General features: G+C 41.4%; 2 protein-coding genes across 3 annotated transcripts; one reads left to right on the top strand and one right to left on the bottom strand.

Moving 5' to 3' along the window:
* Positions 1 to 537: 537 nt before the first annotated feature.
* Positions 538 to 3,170, bottom strand: oxsm (3-oxoacyl-ACP synthase, mitochondrial). The gene is made up of 2 exons (XM_038724066.1): positions 1,777 to 3,170; positions 538 to 1,092 (listed from the first exon to the last, which is right to left on the bottom strand). Exons 1-2 carry the CDS (start codon positions 2,766 to 2,768, stop codon positions 690 to 692), a joined length of 1,395 nt encoding a protein of 464 aa, XP_038579994.1. The 5' UTR covers positions 2,769 to 3,170; the 3' UTR covers positions 538 to 689.
* A 35-nt stretch (positions 3,171 to 3,205) lies between these two features.
* Positions 3,206 to 15,148, top strand: ngly1 (N-glycanase 1). 2 transcript variants are annotated; one of them, XM_038724064.1, is made up of 12 exons: positions 3,208 to 3,367; positions 4,043 to 4,157; positions 4,298 to 4,510; positions 6,057 to 6,219; positions 6,348 to 6,567; positions 7,033 to 7,154; positions 8,212 to 8,357; positions 10,149 to 10,259; positions 10,343 to 10,528; positions 12,794 to 12,979; positions 14,163 to 14,340; positions 14,438 to 15,148. In XM_038724064.1, exons 1-12 carry the CDS (start codon positions 3,267 to 3,269, stop codon positions 14,611 to 14,613), a joined length of 1,917 nt encoding a protein of 638 aa, XP_038579992.1. In that variant the 5' UTR covers positions 3,208 to 3,266; the 3' UTR covers positions 14,614 to 15,148. The 2 variants fall into 2 exon arrangements, with proteins under 2 accessions (XP_038579993.1, XP_038579992.1); XM_038724065.1 differs by lacking the exon at positions 10,343 to 10,528 and having other exon boundaries at positions 3,206 to 3,367.
* Positions 15,149 to 15,189: the final 41 nt, after the last annotated feature.

Here is a 15,189-nt window from a genome sequence, read left to right as displayed (position 1 = left end):
CAACATCACCTTTACTGTCTGTACCTCTGTGTGTATATTGTGTAGGCTGCCTCCCTCCCCTCTCTCTCTCCTTACATCCCTCTCTTTTTCTCTCTGTTCCTCTCCTGCCCTCTCTCTCTCTCGCTCTCTCTCCCTCTCTCTCCTTCACCCCAACCGGTGGAGGCAGATGGCCGCCCACCCTGAGCCATGGTTCTGCTCGAGGTTTCTGCCTCTTAAAAGGAAGTTCTTCCTTGCCTCTGTCTCCTAGTGCTGCTCTTGGTGGGAATTGTTGGGCTTCTGTAAATAACATCACAGAGTACGGTCTAGACCTGCTCTTTTATGAAAAGCGCTGTGAGATAACTGTTGTTGTGATTTGGTGCTATATAAATAAAATTGAATTGAATTGAATTAATCAAGACTGTAACTGATAGATTGACTGAAGTCTGATCAGTTGGCCACTGAGCGGCTCAATGGCACCTGAAAGACTGTACATTTGACATTTTTTAAGTAAAAAAAAAAATACCCAACAACTCCACCAAATTAAAAACACTACAAGTATTTAGTGCTTTTCTCAGATTTTTTTTTAAGTAGTAGTTGAAATATTGTATTTATTCCTTTAAAATCAGTTCATAAGAACTTCGTCCAAACAACCAGTAGTAGTACTGATCAATTCTACTGAAAGATATTCACTCAGTGACACTCAAGGCTGCTCAGATGCTGGCAAGACACAATGAGGCGTTGGTGCCACCAAATCCAAATGAGTTTGTGAGGGCCACCCGTCGGCCCTGGGCCCTCCACGGCTGTGCTGAGCAAGGAACATAATTCAGGTCGAACTCTGGCTCAGTGCGGTCCAGGTTGAGGGTTGGGGGCAGGACCCTGTGGTAGCAGGCCAAAGCAGTGAACGCTACCTCCAGGGCCCCTGCAGCCCCGAGTAGATGTCCGGTGGCTCCCTTGGTGGAGGAAACAGCTAGGCTCTCGACACTTTGGTGGAAGAGCCTCTTGATCGCAGCATTTTCAGCGGCATCCCCCAAAGGCGTGGATGTGGCGTGAGCGTTCACATATGTCACATCTGCTGGTGAGACGCCAGCATCTCTGAGGGCCGCAGACATGCATCTGTAAAGACAGGGGTTGCACAATTAAAGGATAATTCCGGTTTATTACAGCTTTGATCTTACTATAGCTGTTTTGGCTCATTGTTTTTTTATACAAAAACATGGTTGTACTCCCAGATCTCAGCAGTTACTGAGATTGTTACATTGTTACAACAAACACCAATGGAACAAGAAACAGATGATTATAGAGGTTGTAGGTCACAAGTTTTACACAGTTTTATTTGAATATTGTTTTTAGAAGGCCTTAAGAGGCAACATGATCTGACCAAGCCAATCATTTTCTGACATGCATTAAGGGTTGTTCTTTTTGACAGTTTCTTGGTTTTTTTGCTCATTTAAAAACATTTATTGGTGTCCACTAAAATACACATCTGTATTTTTGTATAATGTTAAAATAAATAAGAAAAAAATATTGGAGGAAAGTGGGAAAAAAACATCATGTGTGCAGCAGAGATGTGTTTTTGTCTTTTTTCCTATACTGTTCATCATCTTATAACCCCTCTGAACTATCAACAACCCCAATTCCCAGGTTGGAAACCACTGATTAAAAAAGTGACAGCAGTTTTGTGGAGTAAATTATGGCATTTTTGTCGTCATCTGAAAATTTTAATGTAAGGGGAAAAGTTGTCTCTCGCATGCTAAAAAAAAAAGTATCTGCTTCTAAGAGAACCCTCAAATGAGTCACCTGAACGCTCCATCTCCGTCTGCAGTGGGTGCAGTGATGTGGCTGGCGTCCCCTGAGAGTCCATAGCCCAGGACCTCTGCATAGATCCTCGCTCCTCTTTTCACTGCATGGTTCAGCTCCTCCAGAAGGAGCACCGCTGCTCCTTCGCCCATCACAAAGCCCTCTCTCTCTGGGTGAAAGGGTCTTGACGCCTGCGTTGGGTTGTCATTCCATTTGGTGGCGAGGGCGCGTGCCCTGGCAAAGCCGGCTACTGCCAGGGGCCCCACACAGGCTTCCGTTCCCCCTGTAACCATAGCAACTGCATCCCCGTGGGCAATGAACCTGGCGGCATCGCCTACAGCGTGTGCACCCGTGGTGCATGCTGTAGACACAGCATGGTTAGGACCCTTCAATTTGTGTTTGATACTTATGTGCCCAGCAGCCATGTTGACAAGGATGCGAGGCACAAAGAAGGGACTGACTTTGTTGTAACCCTTTTCGTGGAAGGCAATGGAGGTGCGAGCAATTTCCTCCAGTGACACCATGCCCATGCCAACAGCCACCCCAGTCTTAAACTGTTCCTCTGCAGTTTTGGGGTACCACCCTGAGTCCTCCAGAGCCAGCTGAGCAGCTCCGAGGGCCATTACAGTGGCTGATGACATGCTGTTAATCTCCCCTCGAGAGGCAAAACTCTCCTCCTTAAAGTGACCTTGTTCATTTCCTCGGGGTACCAGTGCTGCCACTTTACATGGAACAGTCTTATAGTCCTCTGAGTCAAGAGCAACAATCCCACTGTGGCCTTTAATCAGGCGGTCCCAGGGTAGTGCACTCCCTGTTCCCAGAGGACACACTAACCCTATGCCAGTAATAACAACCCTCCTTTTGAGCTGTCCAGAGCTGTGGTGTCTGGAGTCTTGGTTTGGACAAACACATACTGTCTTTTGAAGAAGTGCCCTTATGTTCTGTGTTCTCAGCTGGAGTTTAGTCCAACAGTATAGTGACAAAGCGGACATCCTGTTATCTCTGTCAAGTTTGACACAGCTAGCTTGTAGCTTTCGTGAACCCCTCTTAATATAAGAGAAATAAATTCCCCAAACCAAAGGGGAAAGGTCCTCCAGATGCCACTGAACTTAAGTCTGTAACGTACCCGGCCGAGAACTTCTTCAGATAACTGTCAATTGAGAAAACTTGTCCTTAAACGAGAAGTCCATTCCTGCATCTATGAAGCTATTTTTAGGTCGCATTTTTGAACGCCAGATTCGTTTTACAAGTAAATATTCAATTTAAAGATGTAATAAAGCAGATGGAGCAGGTAAACATATAATTGCGCTTTATGAAACACCACTATGGCAAAATACAATTATAAACAATATATTTTTTATGCTGCAAACACATATTCAGGCGCTTTCGGTCAGCTACATCGAGGACCCAAAACGAGTAATAGCCAAATGCGTGCATTTGCTAGCATACTCAAGACATTTAGCTCGTCACGTTACAAGCAAAAAAGCAGTATGGCTGTGTCACCGGCAGTGACAACATTGTTTGAGAATTCAAATGAAGTATTTCTTGACGCCGCCAAGTTGTTACTTACATACGCGGACAACATTTTAAGGTAAGGCTGTGAACTTAACAACGCAGTACGTTACACAGCGGTGTTATTGGGATGTGATGTGTTAGCTAACGTTAAGCTGCGGTTGTATTAGAAATGGTTACGTTTCAAATAAATCCAACAGTTGCTAACATCGTGCCGTCGGGGTGAAGCTAACCTCGCTTTACTTGAGCCCCGATATAACGTTATCCGGTTGTTATTTATACACAGCTTTTTTTTATTTGTTTTTGCGTGTTGGAACACCTTGACATAACTTTAGTTTTAGTCGCCAGGGTGTTTTTTAATTACTTACCAGGAAGCAGTTTTAAATGGCTAACTTTACAAGCTCTATGTTCACTTATCTCTCCTAACATTGCCTCTAAAATACGCTGTGGAGTGAAGCAGATGTCTCAATTGAAAGTTGTCACATTTGTTTTTGAGTAACGTTAACGTGTACATATTAACGGCCACTTTTGTGGAAAGCAGGTGTCAGTAAACTTCCAGATCATTGCCACATCTGAAAGTGACAATAAACAAGTTGAAGTTAGTTATCTAATGATACCCATGTATTATGTGTCTGTATATTTCTTTTTTATGAACACATAACTCGGTGTACTGTACTTGTTTGAACATAATGCTCTGAAAGGCCTCGAGAAAAGCTCTAACGTTACTTCCTCATATGATGTCACCTCCAAACAGGTATCCCAATGAGGAAAAATACAGATCAATCCGCATAGGCAATCCTACTTTCTCTACAAAGCTGTTGCCAATCAAAGGTGCTGTGGAATGTCTCTTTGAGATGGGATTTGAGGAGGTAATTAATAACTAACTTCCAGGTGGCTACTGTGGTAAATTAAAGCCAGTATTAAGTTGCTTCATTGCCTATGGTTTATTTGATCATCTGTCATTGGCCTGACTGTAAGTAAACATTTAATCTCTTGCACCTGTTTTCAGGCTGAGACCCACCTTGTGTTCCCCAAGTCTGCATCTGTGAAACAGCTTAAGCTCATCAGGGAATCCATATCGGCAGAGAGGGATCGGAGACTGTGTGGAGGACAGCCTTTCCAACCCACCACTCAGACTGCTGCCTCAGCCTCAGCCTTAGCTTCAGCACCGGAGAACACTACTGCTGCCTCCAGCCAGCAAGTTACACAGCCATCATCCTTGGTAAAGATGCGTCCATCCCAAGTTTAAATGGCAGAAATTGTGATTGAACATATCTGTATTTAGCTGTAATGTCTAAAGACACCTCAGCACACTAAGAGTATGTCAAAGGGATGATTGCAAGATAAGAAGTAGTTACAATGAGCTATGAGTGAAATTCAGTTCAGACTTATTTTGTCATTAGGGACTGTAGGAAAATTTATAAGGATGGGAGGTGGCGTCAGTAATTTATATTTTTCTCATCGCAGATTTATTTTGGCCCTTGTCAGATTAATAAAATTAGCATGTAATTGTTGCAGATAATAGCCTTACTGGGTGCAGTATGTTATAGGGGTGGTGATGGTGCAGTGGATAAGACACCTGGGTTTCAATCCACTGTGAGACACCATTGTGTCCCTGAGCAAGACAATTAACCCGTAGTTGCTCCAGAGGCGTGCGACCTCTCTGACTGCGACTCCGACTGAAATGATCAATCAATCATCGAGTTTCTGATAAATTTTCTGTTGATCAGCTTATCAATTGACCCACTAATAACTTCATCTCTAATGTGAGCTAGTCGCTGATAGGACCACTGAGTATCTTAATTATGCGTTTGATTTGGTTATGACACCTAATCTTAAACCTGCTTGTACAGGCTAAAGCATCACCTGATCTGATCCATATTTATTCTGCTGTCAGTGCACAGTTTACTCAATCAGCGGCAGTCACTGTCCATAAATTGACAACTGTTTTTTACTGATTATCTGATTTGTTTGTTATGCCAATTGTCATCAATTCTAAAATTGCTAATTCCACTGCAATTAAGGGTTTTAAATTAGGGTACTACATCTCGATTCTTAATGCTTTGCCTTTCTGTGGCATTAATACTGTTTTTAAGTTAACTATTTTAAGATATCAAGGGGGAGGGTGTTTAAGGTTTATTTCCAAGACAAGTGGTGGGAGCAGAGAAAATATAAATAACGCTAGCAAGGGCCATGTTTATATTTTAAATGTTAAGGGGTACTATGACACCGGTTTCCCCAGGTCATGGTAGTGTAAATTGCTGAGCTAAAGTAAACTGAAGTTGACTCTGCCTGCGCCTTTCAGTAGGTCAGACACTCCCTCCTCACTGCCTGCTTGGTTGACTGCCTGACGCAGCTGTCTTGATAAGGATGTACTGTTATCTTTTCGCTAGGTAACCCAATGCTGAGATTTTCTTTATTTTGTTTCATTATAGACAGACTGACTGGCTCTATGTAGAGACACAAGTGTTGCATGTGACTTGAATGACACACAATGTGTCTTAAACATAACTTAAGTGCATCTCTGTATGTCTAGGAAGGATAAATATCCCCAGATAGGAAGTAATCTATAGATCTGGTGTTGGCATTGCATGTTCACACTTGGATGGTGACTCTGTATACCCTTTGACTGGGTTCATTAAACAAATGCTGTGTAAGTATTCATCAGTCGCCAAAACTTCTTCATCACTCGTGAAATTAACTCTGTCTCTATATTTCATTATTCTTGGTTTGTTTGCAATCCGGATGTTTTCTTGTCTTTCTTCCAGGAGAACAGTATGAGTTTCTTTGTGACTCTCCAGTCAAACTTTCAACATGTTATGCTGTATGAAAATCTTGAGCTGCAGCAGAAAGCTAGGAGCTGCATCCCTCACCAGCAGATGTCCTCTGCTGCTGAACACAAGCTGAAGGAGGTGAAAGAGGCTGATCCAGGTGCAGTCCCCTCACTTACTCAAAAGAATTGGTTGTGTATCTGGATTATGCTCCATGCAAGTAAAGATATGCGTGTTCCTTTAAACCGTGATTCATAGGGACCAACTGACAAGCTTTCCTGTGTGCAGAATGTAAACTTGGAATAGAGGACTTCCTGGTGCTGGAGTTGCTCAGATGGTTCAAACAGGACTTTTTCTCCTGGGTGGACTGTCTGCCCTGCAGCAGCTGCGGAGGCCCCACCCAAAACGCCAGCTCCCTCAGTCCAACCACCGATGACCTCCGCTGGGGAGCCCAGCGAGTAGAGAACCACTACTGTCAGAGCTGCTCGCTCCCTACCAGATTCCCCAGGTCTGTATGTGTCTTTGTGTGACATTTTAGTTTAGTTGTTACTACTGCAACGAGGAAGTCTAGGACCAGTGTTTGAGGTAGGATTAAAATTAGGATTAAGTTGCAGAACAAGTGAGGCAAGTTGGGGCGGCAACAGCTCAGTCTGTGGGGACTTGGCTTGGGAACCGGAGGGTCGCTGGTTCAAGTCCAGCGCTGACCACTGCTGAAGGTGTCCTTGAGCAAGGCCCTGAACCCCTGACCCCCTAACCTAATTAGGATGGGTTAAATGCAGAGAATGAATTTTGCTTCCGTGGTTCTGTGTATAACTGTTTGTGACAAATAAAGCTGATTATGTTATTGATTATAAAAGTTAGGCAGTGATATGCATCTTGCTTGTAGGAAGTTATAAATTATTACTCATATGGAGTAGAGTGCTTTCATTGATGAACATTTTGCTTTTATGTTTTCTTTGTATTATTAAACCAGATATAACAGTCCTGAGAAGCTGCTTGAAACCAGGAGGGGACGCTGTGGGGAGTGGGCTAACTGTTTCACACTGTGCTGCAGAGCCCTGGGCCTGGAGGCCAGATATGTCTGGGACAGCACAGGTATGTACATGACTAACAGATGTGGCTCTTACTTGACTAATTTGACTCTCTGTTCTGCAGTTTACTTACACACCTGTGCGTGTGACATATTAGGAGGACAAACTGTCTCTGCTCAAGGTCCACTTAATAGCTTTAATCAATTAATTGTTTTGAGTCAATTCAATTCAGCTTTATTGGCATGAATGGGGAGATAGCAGGTTAGTATATATCACATAGAAGTGGAATACATTGTATACATCTGTGAGCTGGCAACCTGAAGAGAACAGCTCAGCACTGTCAAGGTTTTGTAGTCAGAAATCTGCAAACATTACTGTGGTTTGGTCGGGTGCCAAATCAAAGTTTGAAAGTTTAGAGTGCCTAGAACATTATGACTGAACTACATGATGGCCATTCCCATGCTCTATTATGTCTCATAAGTTGTTGCAGCATTTGTGTCACAGATTCTTGACTAATCAGAAATTGATAAAAATGGTCAAAAAATATCTTCACTCTAGCTATAAAAGTGAATCTGCTACAGCGTCTGAAAGACAGTAATGTTGGTCGGGCGTAGCCATCCTTGTGGAGTTAGGAGAACAGATATCACAGCAGAGATTGGTTATAGAGTGGGGTGAGAGAACTGTATTGTTGGCCTGCAGTGAAACCTGCCTCACGTTGCCTGAAAGAGGTGCTGTTTAAAACAAAAACACTTCAGTGAAGAGTTTTAGTTGTATTCTTTAGTGATTCTTGACCTAGTCCCAAGGTCAAGAATGAACTTGCATGCTCAAATGTTTGCGTTTGTGATGGTCTACATGTGGTTTTACGTTTCCACCCTCTGCCTTCAAAATTAGAATTGTTTTCTGAAACACTGAACCAATTTTAAATACTCTGCCATTAAAATAGTACCAATATAAGGTATTGAATACTAATTATATTGGTATGTAATAGTTACACATGTATATTAGGAACATGTCGTCATATTACAAATATCACAAAATGTTGTACTTTCTTATTTGGGCTGATGTCAGAATAATTCATATAGTGTGTGAAAGTGAGTTCAGGTCTCTCTGTCTTGTTTCAGACCATGTGTGGACAGAGATTTACTCTGTCTCTCAGCGTCGTTGGCTGCACTGTGACTCATGTGAGAACGTCTGTGATAAGCCTCTACTGTATGAGGTTGGCTGGGGGAAGAAGCTGGCCTACGTTCTGGCTTTCTCTAAGGACCAGGTCAGACAGATGGACACTACATGCTGATACTGTCAAGTCAATTTTACGCATACAGCCCAATATCACAAATCACTTGAATGCTTCAAGGGGCTTTACAATCTGTACAGAATAAGTGACCCTCTATCCTTTAGACCAAGAATTTAGAAAAACTCCTCCAAAGAACCCTTTAACGGTGAAATAATGGAATAAAGCTCAGGAAGAGCAACAGAGAAGTGATCAGGACAGACAGACACGCAATAGATGTTGTGCGTACGGAATAGGCCAACATGGTAAAATGACAGTGTGGACAATCACGATGACAAAGTTATGGATAGATTGTAAACTTATTGTGGCTACTACTACAACTTTTACTGCTGCTGGTACTTCTTCTACTACTAGTTGTTACAGTATATAATGGTGTCAGTCCAGTTTTGTCTAATGAACACCAAAATAAAAGTCTCATTTCATTAAAAGATAAATATGCTTTCATTCTACATTTTTACTTGCTCACATCAGATCAAAAAATTTCAGTCTGTCTGTCAGTGCTTTCTGACTTCCCTACCCTTGCTGCAACCCATTGGATAATACTGAAGATGTAAATCATTTTAAACAAAGCTTGCAAATATATAGTTTCATTGGGTTTTTTTTCTAAAAGGCTTAGTCATGTCCTTAAAAAAACAGCTGGCCACTGTAGCTTTTAGCAAACCTTGCTTAAACAGAAGGAAATGGTGCATTTGTTGGTGACTACTATCAGCTACTGGTTACTAACCATATGGTATCCAGTGTTTCCTCTAGGATTTTTTTTCAGCAGCAGGGGGGAGGACAAACATTTTATTTGCACATTAAAATCCAAAAAGAAACATCTCCTCATTAGCTTAAAAGGACTAATTTGCATCACTAATTAGCTTTACTAACCTCAGCTCCTCCAGTCACCTCCCTCCTTTCTTTGCCAAAACTACTTTTTCAGACTGAAAACTGAAAAGAAGCTGCTCAGCTGCGCAGTCTGAAGGGGAGATGTTAGCTAACTTAGCGCTAACCGCCTTCACTTTTCCAGCAGGTGGGAAGCAACAGACTTTTCTGGGTCTTGGGAAGCTGACACACTGTAACAGACACCGTACATTTACTGCCAGAATATTTCCCTCCGCTGGTGTGGGAAATTTTAGTAGTGGGGGTCGTGAATGCATATAGAGGAAACGCATCATAGTGTTTGGAGCTCAGTGGCACAAATGAATTCAGGCTTTGGGTCCACAGACAATGCTTGGTCTGTCTTCTGATTTCTAAAAATGACTCAGTTTACGATATGCCTGTCAGAAAAGCCACATTGTTTTTGTGCTTACATCTAAAGGCAACAGAAATGTGTAACTTTATTCTGGCAGGTAGTACCAGTTGTTTGCATCTAGTGTTTCTCACCAGAATGCACCGTTGAGGTCTGACAAACATGTTAAATTCATTTCCTTCCTCATAAGATATTAGCAAACTGATTTTTCTTCAAAGTTTGAAACCTGCATTGTTTACATCCATGTTTACTTGGTAGCTGTCATCTGCACTACCTTGCTGATGCATTGCTGCACTTATAAGCACGTAGTTGTCACCTGTACATCAGCGCAGTTCTGTGAAAGTATTGGCAGGAATGTGAATACATCATGCGCTTGCACAAGAGCAAGCAAAGACTCCACTATGACTGGAATTGTCAGTATGATATCATGCTATGCAGGTGGTTTGCTTTTGAGGGTTATAGAATAACTATGTGGGTATGGTGTTTTCTTTCAGTGACGTGTGTGTGTGTGTGTGTGTGTGTGTGTTGTGATGCAGGTGGTTGATGTGACGTGGAGGTATTCCTGCAAACACCCAGAGGTTTTGTCGAGAAGGACCAAGGTTCAGGAGGCCTGGCTGCTGCACACCATTAATGGGCTCAATGCCTCGGTAAGTCTTAACCCTTTTAACCTGTCATGTAAGACTAATTGCTGTGGTGAGTCTGATGTAAAGAACCTGCTCTGATACCAAAGAGGCAGCAGTTCCTGAGTCCAGAGAGGAAGAAGGAGCTGACAGAAAGGCTGCTTGTCGAGCTGGTGGAGTTTATTTCGCCCACCAAAAAACAAACAGGAGAGCTGGGCGGACGCAACTCTGGCTCTCTGGCCTGGAGGATAGCACGGGGGGAGACCAGAAATGTTGACACAGGGACCCCTACACAGGTACAGTATATATATATATATATATATATATATATATATATATATATATATATATATATATATATATATATATATATATATATATATATATATATATATATACAGTCTCCTCTAAAAGTATTGGAACGGTAAAGCAAATCCCTTTGTTTTTGTTGTTCACTGAAGACATTTGGGTTTAAGATCAAAGAGTATGAGACAAGAGTTCAGAATTTCAGCTCTCATTTCCTGGTATTCACATCTAGATGTGTTAAACAACTCAGGACATATCACAGTTTGTATTAGACCCCACAGCATTCTTAGGTGAGCAAAAGTAAAGGAACAATTAATCTTAAAGTAAATAACATTTAAAATTTGGTGGCAGAACCCTTGCTTGCTAACTGTCTCAAGCCTGCGACCCATCGACATCACCAAACTGTTACATTCTTCATTTGTGATGCTATTCCAGGCTTTTACCGCAGCTTCTTTCAGTTCTTGTTTGTTTCGGGGTGTTTCTCCCTTCAGTCTCCTCTTAAGGAGCTGAAATGCAGCTCTGTTGGGTTAAGGTCAGGTGATTGACTTGTCCTGCTGCATGATAAACTTCCTCCCCATTAGTTTCAATGCATTTCTACCGTAAATTGGCAGACAAAATGTTTCTGTCCACTTCTGAATTCATTCTGCTGCTCCCATCATCAGTTCCATCATCAGTAAATATTAATGAGCCTGTTCCAGAAGCAGCCATGCACGCCCAAGCCATGACATTACCTCCATCCTTCACAGATGAGCTTGGATGCTTCGGATCATAAGCAGTTCCTTTCTTTCTCCACACTTTGGCCTTTCCATCACTTTGCTAGAGATTAATCTTGGTCTCATCAGTCCATAAGATTGTGTTCCAGAACTTTTGCGGCTCATCTCTGTACTTCTTTGCGAATTTATAATCTGGCCTTCCGATTCTTCCTGCTGATGAGCGGTTTGCATCTTGTGGTGTGGCCTCTAGATTTCTGCTCTCTGAGTCTTCTTCCAACAGTGGATTGTGATACCTTCACCCTGCACCGTGGAGGTCGTTGCTGATGTCACTTCCTGATGTTTTGGGGGTTTTCTTCACAGCTCTCACCATATTTCTGTCATCAACTACTGTTGTTTCTCTCGGCCGACCTGTTGGACGTCTGTTGCTCAGTACACCAGTAGTTTCTTTCTTTTTCAGGACGTTCCAAATTGTTGTGCTTGCTATGTCCAATGTTTGTCCAACGGCTCTGCTCGATATTCCTTCTTTTCTCAGCTTGACAGCGGCTTGCTTTTCTCCCATAGACAGCTCTCTGGTCTTCATGCTGGTTTATCCTCTTTAACAGGAAATGCAGTCTTTATAGGTTTGAACTAAGGATGAAAACTTCGACTAGTCATGCAGAGCTATTTAATGTTTAAACAATCAACCTAAAAGGCAACACCTGGGCAACAAGAAACATCTGTCAGTCACATGTTCCAATAGTTTTGCTCACTTGAAAAAATGGGTGGGTTCAAACAAAGGGTGCTATGTCCTGAGTTGTTTAACACATCTAGATGTGAATACCAGGAAATGAGAGCTGAAATTCTGAACTCTTGTCTCATACTCTTTGATCTTAAGCCCAAATGTCTTCAGTGAACAACAAAAACAAAGGGATTTGCCTTACTGTTCCAATACTTTTGGAGGGGACTGTATGCTGTTTATAATTGAGCTCACTCCTCTCAGCAATTATGTATTTACTGATACATGTCATTATGTCTGTTTAATAGACCTTTTCCCATCAGCAACATGATCGTAAGTGTAATGTTTGGCTAGGGATCAATATTAGGCTTCAGCAATTACTTTACAATATTATGGATGAATGAAGAAATGCCTGCTGTCTCCTAGTATTGAAAATCCTTCAGTTGCAACATGGCTCTTATTTTTGTAGCTCTGGGCAACAGTTCTGTTGGTAGTAATTGCTAAATCACTACAATAAAGCCCTTGATTTGGGCCATTGTAGGACACTAAAACCTTTTATTACAACCAAGGATCATAATCTTAGTATACAATCGACTAAAAATGAATGCTGTGTAATTTTCATAGTTCATCATAATAGTTTTTGTATTTACGGTATTTGTACAATAAATATGTAATTTACTGCAAACTACATTATACACCACACAGGTAGATGAGTGTTAAACCAGTATTGTGTTCTTAATATTTTAATAGCTTGATCTGTCATAGATGGATGTCCAATTTAAATCAGTATTTGACTGAAAGAGTGTCTCTCTCTTTCTCTCTCTCAGGCTGCAGGTTATGTGTTCACTCCTACTGAGAAAGAGAGGAGTGACAGGTTACTGCATGTGCGCTACATTTCCACCAAAGACCAGTACTGTAGAGTGTCCAACAACTCTGAGGTCATTCAGAACTGGGATCAGTGTGTGTGGAGGAAGGAGTCAGTCTTCAGAAAGGTGGAGAATGACTGGCAGATGGTACGTTTATTATTGTTTTGATGACAAATACTTTTCAGTTTAACATTGATTTTTCTTTGTTCTATGGCTCAGAATAGGAAATGCATCCTTAATGAAATGAAATTGAATGGAGGACTTAAAATGTAAACACTCAACATAAGTCGAAGCACTGTAGTTTTCTTTTTATCGTTTTGGAAATTCTCTTTGTGTATGTGGCACCTGTCAGACAAGTACAACCACAACAAACTGCAACTGACACATCCATCATATCACAAGGATCTGTTTAAGAGAGCTATACTGGAAGGTGTGAAGGATCTCTGGGCACCGATGGTCCGCAAAGGGTGGTATCCTGTACCGCCTTCCTGATTGTGGCAACTCACATTCACCATAGAGATAGGTGCGATACATCACTGAGGATTGCTCTGCCTTTCTCCACCATTCCAGACGCACATTAAAAATTCCATGGCAACCTATCCAATAGTGATCCAGACATTTTACTGAAAACCAAATGTCGACCTACAGGTGACGCTGGGGGCAAAAAATCACCGGCGGCAGGATTGATCCTTTGAGGACCATGAATGTCTGTTCCAAATGTCATAGCCATCCATCTTTCAGTCTGGACCTAAGCGGTGGACCGACATTGCAGAGCCATAGAAATATAGCGAACTATAACTGTTTTCACAGACTGAATAATGGTCCCCATAATGAGTAAACTGGTGGAGTGTCCCTTTTTTAATCAAATGAAAACATTTACATTTTGAATGAAGTTGTAGTTATTGTTTTTAATCAGACAGCGTGACAACCACATTATACAGACATGAGTATGTTTGGAGAAAGCACCTTCTGTCACAGACCAGCAAACCAAAACAAACACTAAACACTTCAATGTTTTCTTGCTTTTATCTTGTATTGTTTTTGTATTATTGTCTTTTGGGTATTATTGTCTTTACACTTGTTAAAGCACTTTGTAACTTGTTTTTGTGCTCTACAAATAAAGACGATTATTATAAAGCAAGGAGCTGCAGTATAAAAAATGTGAACATGATTATGATTAGGAACAGATTAAATATATTGGCAATACAGTGATGTAAAACAATAAGGGAATGTAGCAAATGAGAATTAACTCTGTTAATACTATAGTTATTGTTTTAGTTCCTGGAACATACAAGTAGGGATGATGACCAGTTTGTATTTCCCTCTTCAGGTGTACATAGCTCGAACAGAAGGCGCCTCAATGGGAAGAATCAGCTGGAAGTTTGACTTTGCTCCTGTGGGAATGAAGATAAAGTCTGTCTCAATTATGGCCAGTAGCCAGACCTTCCACTCTGGAAAAATGTGCTGGCACATGCAGGCAGGCCAGATTACTACAGAGTTCTCTGGAGGTATGGTTATGTTATAGATATTCTGATAAAATACTTAAATGGAATTGTGTGACACGATCCCTCCGAATAATTTCCTTTCCTGTGTTTGAACCTTCAGATGGGAAGTTGCAGTCATTCCAGAGTTTATCCGGCTCCTCAGAGTTCATTGTTGTAGCAGAACTCAGTGGTGGAGAAGGGGAGACATCATGGCAGCAGTCTCAGATCTTCAGACATAGCTTAAAGGAGCCAGAAGAGTCTTCATTTGAAGTCCTCATCCACTTAGAAGATGCTTAACAGTTGGACCCCATATTATTTTTGGTTACTTGCTTATTGTTTGGATGAATATTTGACTGTCTGTCTTCCCGAATGATTGAATACGCTTGACCTAATGATAAATGGATGACAACATGAATTTTGTACCTATGGCAGAGAAAAGATGTTACACATTTAATTTGTTTTATCTGGGCCAAATAACGGATGAGACATGAAGACTACAATGTACCTGTAAAGATTTAACCATAAAGCCATAGTTTTTGTAACATTTACCTCCCCTGTGAACGTGTCTGTATTTTGTGAGGCATGGAGAGATTTCACAGCAAATCAGGCTTGATGCTTTTGTCAGCTCTGGTTGCTACAGTTCTCCTGCTAGTAATAAATTGTAATTATTTGTGAGTGTGTCATTTAATACTGGGTATTTTTACACCTTGCCCCCAGTTACATACATGTGTAACAATAAATTAGGCAAATTAATGTATGTGTTGGTGTAATGGAAAGGGCTGAATGTTAGAAAATATATACGGTGGTATAATAAAGATATTTTTGTAGTCTGGTAGTCGAGTCTAGTATAAAGCTCGGTAAGGAATGCATTTA

Source organism: Micropterus salmoides, unplaced genomic scaffold (assembly GCF_014851395.1).
Source record: "Micropterus salmoides isolate LMB-PRFRI ecotype aquatic unplaced genomic scaffold, ASM1485139v1 Ms_hic_scaffold_17, whole genome shotgun sequence".
Lineage (NCBI taxonomy): Eukaryota > Metazoa > Chordata > Actinopteri > Centrarchiformes > Centrarchidae > Micropterus > Micropterus salmoides.
The sequence above is the reverse complement of the archived record's forward strand: the minus strand, read 5'-3'. Positions and strand labels throughout refer to the sequence as shown.